The sequence below is a fragment of the Diprion similis genome, chromosome 8 (assembly GCF_021155765.1).
Source record: "Diprion similis isolate iyDipSimi1 chromosome 8, iyDipSimi1.1, whole genome shotgun sequence".
In the NCBI taxonomy this organism is placed as follows: Eukaryota; Metazoa; Arthropoda; class Insecta; order Hymenoptera; family Diprionidae; genus Diprion; species Diprion similis.
Window position 1 is genome coordinate 18,961,788 of NC_060112.1, and position 8,004 is coordinate 18,969,791.

The following is an 8,004-nucleotide window of genomic DNA, read 5'->3' on the forward strand; positions in this document are numbered from 1 at the left end:
GTAATTGAGGAACATCGGTTGACTATTGATTCGTAATTTTGACGGATAAAATTAGACACGTGCCTGAGGTGGAGCCCGTAGATGAAAACTAAAACCGCAGGCAGTTGGAATGATTTTGAAGTCATCGTGTCAAATTACACAATTCCCGACACGTGAATATAATTAAACGTTCAGCTTCTAACACTGTTTAGCTTTTAGGTCTGACGAGCGTGGTAATTGGTAGACAGTTTCAGGAATCAGACTCGTCCTATAAGAGGCAGTTTATAACTGACAGCAATTTAATGGACACGGAAATGCTCAATCAAAATAATTATTATTAATTTGTAGGTTTATCCATTAGGGCGCGGTACAGGCCCCGTACTGGGCTGATGCGCAAAGAGATACATGCCGGAGTTTTAGAATCGTCTCTAGCGTGACCAAGGCTCCCCTAGCTCCGTGACACATGGAATTATTCTTAACTGGTCTTCCCTTTGGGAGCGCACAGACTGCTAACAAATTTCGTTTCACGCGCCTGGATAAAAGCGTATAACGTAACGTGACACGGGGGCTTCAATTTCAATCCGGATTCCAACGGTGTAATTTTTCCACCGAGCATATGTAACATCCAAAATGCCCCCGCGCCTTTCCTTTCCGGTAACGTACCCATGCTCGCACGTGCTTAGCTCTGATGCGACCATGAATATCGAATGAGCCGGTGGACACATCTAAGAAAATACGGTCCCCGTTGCGTAGGGGTTACACTGTATTTTGATCTGTATCAAATTATTGATGTCACTCGCTCAGCGGCTATCGATCACAATACGGACATGTCTCGTCGCGCCGGCCCAACGATACACGCATTGAATATATAACCGCTATCTGGTATCGAAATCAAAGTCTCAGTCTCGAACACCTGCTAGGTGGTCGGATGAGAAAGGAACGCCAGGAAATTCTGCAGGTACAATATTAATTGATGAAACGTGCGGGTGATATCAGTGGGAATGGATCGAGCAGATGGTAGCCTTTTCGTGACAGGTTAGAAGCAAAGGGCTCTGGATCGATTAATCTTTGAAATAATAATTCTAACACATGTTGGCAATCCTATGTATATACATACCTAAGAAACGAATGGAACTAAGACGGCGCGGGAGTACGGCGGTCTGCCACTATTATTCATCCCGTGGCTTTTCGGAGTGACGTTCTGGAATTAGGAGCCTCGGAAGTACAACTACACAGGGTGTCTCCTGAGGAAAAAGTTATTCTTACTAGCCTGCTTCCTCAGCGATACAATGAAACCTGTTGAAACTGACATTGTCATACTTTTTTCATGCCACCTTGTCAAAAATAACATTCGTATACTCATGTGAATAATTGCGAAAAGGAATGAGATATATTATAACTAGATATATTATACCCATCAAAACTCACGATTAGTATTGCAATGTGTGCGGTGCATCATCCAGAACGTTAATTCTTTCAGTTTTTGAATGTATTATTAAACAACGTTTACCTAGATACATCGTCGAGTAGTAACTGTGTGCACGAAATGAATGAATTCGCAGGTATATAAATATAACAAACGACGCGCCCTTCCGCTTTGGATGACCTTTCGGGGGCCATCTTTTTGCTTCAGAATCCGGAGTACAATTTGACGTGGGTTTAATTAAATATTCCCCTACTCATTCAATTTCGGGTCGCGAACTTAGTTAAGCGTCCCTCATGGCCGGATCGGTCGTACATGTAACAGTCGAGGGGTCGCCACCGTGTGTAACGATGGTCCAACGTAACAAGTTTGGTGACAAAGTAGCACCGGCCGGGCATTCCCAACAAAACCCCAGGGATACAAAGGGTTTTGGGCAGACATCGGCGTCCGTACATTCAGTGTTTCGGCCTCACCCATCCGCATGCACACCGGGATGTATCACTTGCGTTTTTTTTTTTTTTTTTTTGTTTCTGTAGTACCGGATGATTACGAATTTATATGATTTCCCAAATTCACTGTGAGAATGGGTGAACTCACGGTGGTGAAATTCCAGTAGGTATCCAACTGCATTGCGGAAGGCAGACCGCAACGCGGACCTCCGAAGACGTTGATTTCGTACTTGAGCGCGGAGTTTGTTGCAGACAAGCTTAGATCGTTGGACAAGCACTTAATTAAGCCGGGAACATATCGCACCAACGCCCATCCAGAGTCGACCCGCAGACAACACAGACGGGGCGGTCCTCATAGACACACCCTCTAGGGAATTCCCCTTACCAAACTACCGCTTAGTTCAGATTCTACGTTCCACAGAAGCAGAACGTCGTGTGTATTTTAGAGGTCAATTAATACCCGACCCGTTCGCTCATGCATAATTCATGAGTGCACCTCCTAGGCAGGCAGGTATATATATTAATGTATCCAGACATCGCGTCAACCGGAAATTCGTCAGACCTGAGGATGATGAATCCGGCTTCACGATTTCCCGCCCTTCGCTCGACTTCATCATTCGCGAAGAACGTCTAACAGCTGTGAAATCTGTGCGGCATTCCTCGCCGTACAGATTCGAAATTCTAACGGTGCCGAGACTTCGGCGCCGGCTTTGAATCCCTGTTAAAAAATCATTTTACGCGGTGGTCTCGACAATAGGTACGCTCTCCGGATGAGCCACGGGACACTAGAGAAAGGGTAATGAGAGGATACTCCCGGTTGTAAAGTGGAGACGGGATCATTAGAGACGCCGACACAGCAGGAGAACGTCTTGGTTGAGGTGCCGGCTCACCTTCCAAGAACCCACCGCCTAGTTCTTTCAGGTTGCCAAAGATCGGAGCAGACTCGATCGTAATTGCATGCTGGGGGCCCGAATGAAATGGGACCGGAATCTCGACGGGCACTTCGACGATGTGACCTGTGCTACTGGAGTAAATTACTCATTTCAATGGCATCACGAGACGAGGAGTCGGATGGTCCAAGTTCACTGCAGGATCGATCTAGCAAGATTGCGGATGCGACGCGTTGTTAATTGGGAAGTCGAGGCTCGTCAGGCGGGACGCTCGACGACTTCCGCTTTAATAAGACAGGGGGATCCCTCGGAATACCCGGCCTAGACCTGTTCAACCTCGAGCGGAACCGGGTCACGGAGAAACCCGGTCGTTTACTCAGACCCCGAGCATGTCTTCTATGGAGATGAATGCAACCGCGAGTTTACACCACCTTAAGCCGTACGCCGGTCGTGCGCGCCAGCGTATTCTCGACTAACTGCTGTAACTTGTTACGACGCCGTTTGTTTGAGTTAGAAGTTACGTAATTTCAATTGTCCTTTCACGGGCTGCGCTCTATTCACGCGCGACGAACGTAACCCAGACTTAATTTGACGGCTAAAGGCCGTGTCATACATTATACATGAAAGGCTCGACTAGACGAGCTTTTAGCCACGCACATTCTCTCTCCCCGCGCATTCTCACTTTCCGACTCCCCGCTCTTCGACCAATTCTGCAGGCCGTGTAATCACGCACTTTCGATGAGAAGCACCCGAAACCTTCGTGCAGGCTTCTTGACGTCCCCGCGCGGCGAACTATCAATCATCCGAAAGGATTTTCTCGCAATTGAAATTGATCGCCTGGTTTTCTTCACTTCTTTTCAATTTTACCGATTTTCTTTTCATTTATTTTCCTGTAGAGGAAATCTAAACTAGTGCGTCGCAGAGTGATAGAGGATTCGAATAATTCTATTTTTCGAATAAAAACATCGGTATAGGTTCGCAGATATCGAACAGACACCGTATAGCCTTCTTAAATAGCAACTGTGAGCACAGACGTGTGACTTGAGATCTGTCTTGCCTTCACAAATCCATCATCACGAAAATGGAGAACGGAAATATAAAATTTCGCGCACTCTCGCGTGTCCCTTGGGTTCCTCAGCTGGATGCCTATTTATCTACCCCTAAATTTCCTTCTGCACTCTCGAACCTTAGCCCGCGAGTGAAAGATGAACCCCGCAGGAGAGAACTCCGATGTTCAGGTTTCCAAAAATACCAAGAAGTTGAACTGAAGCCCCCGTCAAAAACACCCGATTCACACACTCACCACGCGGACGAATGTTCATCATCGAGATAGACAGCTAGTTTTAGAAAAAGCTTGCTGTAATTTCCCTGTGTATATTCTTTATACTTACTTCTCGGCAAGTACGGATAATAATGTGACCGACAATAAACCAAGAAGTTTAAATTAAATTACGGTTGTTATAACGACTCTTGAATACCGAAAGAAAGGGGAGAACTACAATAGAATTCCATACTACAACTGCAGTAACGACAACTATTCCCTGATCCCACCCCTGCAGCATCTGGCTCTACAAAATCCTAGAACGATAGAGGAGCTGCTTGTGCAGTTGAAAAAGAGGGATGAAACTTTTCCGCAATGCAAACTGACGTAAATGGATTAGAGCAATATCAAGGCTGGAAGAGGCGAGAAGCCCCGGGCCTTTCCGGGGCCCGTTAAGTCGATCGTCGCAAACCTGCAGGGTCCAGGGCGTTACTTAATAGGTTCGAGTCGGAGGTAGATGGCCCCGAAATGGGTGAACGGGGTGAACTTCGGGCCATATTGAACGCGGTAGCCAGATCAGCGTAAGCCGCAGGATTGTGGTCTACCTCCCATAAGCGTGTATCTGTTCAGGCACGTCGAGTGTGTGCGTAGAACGTAAGGTGATGCGATGCCGGCTACGCGGCCGGTATTCCATGCGAGTGTAAGGTCGGTGGTTAGCAGGTAATATTTCAGGTTATTGGCGATACCCGTTGGCTTCGGCAGAGCTATTGTCTCGTATAAATAGCTTAAATACTGAAGCGCCGATGGCTACCTCAGGCGGCCGCAATCTCCACAGCAACGTCGGCTAATAAATATCCTCCTCGACCTCGGTTGGCGAATTTAACCTTGCCGCTGCGCGGTTTTCCACCCCTGGAACCTCTGGAAATTCTAGCCAAGGCAGAAGGAAAGACGACCGCATCCCGTTGCTACGGGGGATGCGGTTAATATATGTGCATCGGCCCCGAAGCGACGAAGCGAAAATTGTGGAAATAGCCTCGCCCAATACCCGATATACCCTTTCGCGTGATTGGCTAAGAGACGGTTTTTCCATTCGACAGAACAGCTCGAACGACGGTCCAATAATCGGCTATTGTCATTCGATCACTCCGCGAGCCCTCGATTTTTCCTCTTTCTCTTTTTATCCTACTTCTTTCACCGCGGCGGTGCGCGTTAATACAAAGTTATACTCTGTATACAATGGCTCGATATCATTCGGTTCGTGCGTGGAAAGTTTCCGTCCGTATCACAGCCTGCCTTTGTGCGGCTGTACCCACCTAAATCCGCAGTTTAGGCGGTACAAATTCGACTGCGCTATCCACTTGTCCGATCTCCATTGTAACAATGACCCTCCCACCCGTTTCGATCCGCAATCTCTGCTGATCGGTGAAAAATATACGAGGCTTATTAGGGGAAGTCGCGGGTCATAGGAGCCTGGATCTCCTTTGGTGCGGCGAAGGTGAAAGAAAGAAGAAGGAAAAATGTCGGGAATTCGAAACGAGCTAAGCGCGAGACGGCGGAAAACCTCAGTTGACATAATTTGAAACAAATATTCACGGGCCATCGAGCGATATTTTCGCTTCCTTTGAACCGTGGAGACTTAATTTCTCACGCTGCAATAAGGTATTAGAGAACTCCCTGTGCTAGTTGCGAAGTGGCACTCGACGGGATTGCAGTGGATATAGGGAAGAAGCACAAAGCTATGGCTCTTCTCGATATCGTAGGAAAAGTGTGCGAGGCATGGGCAGCTATACACACACGCGGATTCGGAAGATCGACCATTTCCATTGTCCTTTGTACGTGGGAAAAATTTATGGCCACGATCCGCTTATGTGTCCGCGTCATGACGAGTAAATCCCTGGGTGTAATAATCGACGGGGACGCTCAGACTCGTCACAGGCTGGACTAGACGCGGGCGAACACGTGTTTACCTTTTTTTACACTGTCACTTCGACGGGGAAACTAAAGGGGCGTCCCCGGGTCCTCAGGCTTCACGATGACACCCGCTGGCTCGTCCGCCTGAAACGAGGAGATTAAAAACTTACCTCCTCGCCGATGTAAACGTCACTGACGTGCCTAGGGGTTCGTCACCACGTGGTGCAACGCCTAGATCATAGCAACGCTGTGCGAGATGCCGATGTAACTTTGTCTTCAACTCCGAGCACCGTGTGGCAAGTCCTTCGCAAATGAGAAAGTTGGCGAAATTTCTGCCGTTTTGCACAACACCCGGCCGCTTTTAAGGAGTGCAATGGCGCAGCCACGTACGACGCAGGTGCGTCGAACGACGGGTTGCAGGTTATTTAGGGTGTATTTTGCATTAATTATTCAAATGAGCAAACACGTTGCTCCAGATTATCATAAATTACGTGCACCTCCCCTTTTCCAACCGACGACTTCATTCCTCTTGGTAAAACGAACAACAATGGAAAGTGACTGGCGGGTTCCGCGAGACTCACGATAACCGGCCACGTAATTGCATCACGAAGAGAATCTCAACCACGGGCATGTTTGCCAAATAACGCGTCATCTACAGCACCGTGAACCGGGTGTAGTTTTCGACAATTTGAAGCGATCCGTTATCACTCATATAATTCATTCGCGTGGTAAACGAACAACTCTTATAATTATAGTTTCAACTGTAAAAATGATTTATTTGAGTAACATTAACGGTATACAAGAAGCAACGATTCAACAACTCTGCACCACTGATCATCTGCAAGTTACCAATGACCTCGGGCACCGGAGTGGTCGTTACCGCCGCTGTTGTGGACCACGGCGTGGAATCCGTTCTTGTCGGCGTGGTACTTGACAGTGCGCACATTGCCGCCTGGTTCCTTGAGGGAATATTCACCGGCGACGTTCTTTCCATCGCGGTGTTCCTTCTGGCCGTGGAAATCGCCGGTGTGATGATCCTCGACCCCGTAAGAAAAGGAGTACTTGGGGTGAGCGACGTAGTCCTGGTGGTGATGGCCGTGCTTGTCCACCCACTGGACAGGCTGATGGTGTCCCACAACGGGTCCATGGTGATGCTGGAAGGAGTAGGCCTTGTGGCCTAACGTGGCTTGGGCCAGAACGGCCAGCAAAGCGACGGAGAGGATTAATTTGACAGCCATGGTGATTACAGTCGGGAGGTTGTATCGATTGTGACTAACGATCAGGAAATTTGTAACATTTATATACTGTCCAGGGATTAAGTTAGGTAACGCTCGTTACGCGGTCCGGTAATATAGACAATTGTCACGCTTCTATGAGCGGGAATAGATCTAAATACAACGTGTGTACGTGTGTTGACGTAAGACGGTATGTGGATAAGCATATTTCGTCGACTTTAAAAACGAGTAAAAAGTTGTGCCCGTGTATTTATTCGTCACTTTTCTTTCGCTCTATAATACTTCGGGTTTCTTTGGCTCGGTGATATTGATCGTAAAACAGAGCTGCACCGCTTTTCAATACGTGTAACTGTCGAATCCAATGTTTGCCTTTACTTGGTCGACGAAAATATGTTGCGTACGAGGTATGTGTCTGCTTCTTTTTACTCGCTGAAAAAACTTCAGCGTGGGCGTTTGCCGATCTGAGAAACAATTAAGGCGAGATAAAGACGGCGGGTCACGTAACGCAAGCTCCGCAACGCTTTGCCAGAGGGTAGTTTGATTTATCGAATTCAATGTATTACGGCGCGACGGGTTGTTGGACCTCTTATTCGAGACTATACGTGTACCATCACTGACCTCTGCGGAGGACCTTGGTACGAGTCGAAATCGAATGGCCACATTCGCCCAATTTCCAGTTTCCAACTTGCCCGAAACGCACCAATTGCACTCAAGAACCAGCAACGACGGTAGTCGGATCCCAATACATCCATTTTGAACAATTAACCGTCTCTAAAACAAGTTCTTGCGAAACAAATCTGTCGATTTTGTACTACTCGTACATGCTAATCGTGAGTTAATAAAAATATTTCACAGA

The 8,004-nt window shown here is 47.5% G+C and overlaps 1 protein-coding gene across 1 annotated transcript; it reads right to left on the reverse strand.

The window, feature by feature from the left end:
* Positions 1 to 6,662: 6,662 nt before the first annotated feature.
* Positions 6,663 to 7,179, reverse strand: LOC124409415 (cuticle protein 19-like). The gene has a single exon (XM_046887011.1). The coding sequence runs from the start codon at positions 7,149 to 7,151 to the stop codon at positions 6,759 to 6,761; it is 393 nt and encodes a 130-aa protein (XP_046742967.1). The 5' UTR covers positions 7,152 to 7,179; the 3' UTR covers positions 6,663 to 6,758.
* Positions 7,180 to 8,004: the final 825 nt, after the last annotated feature.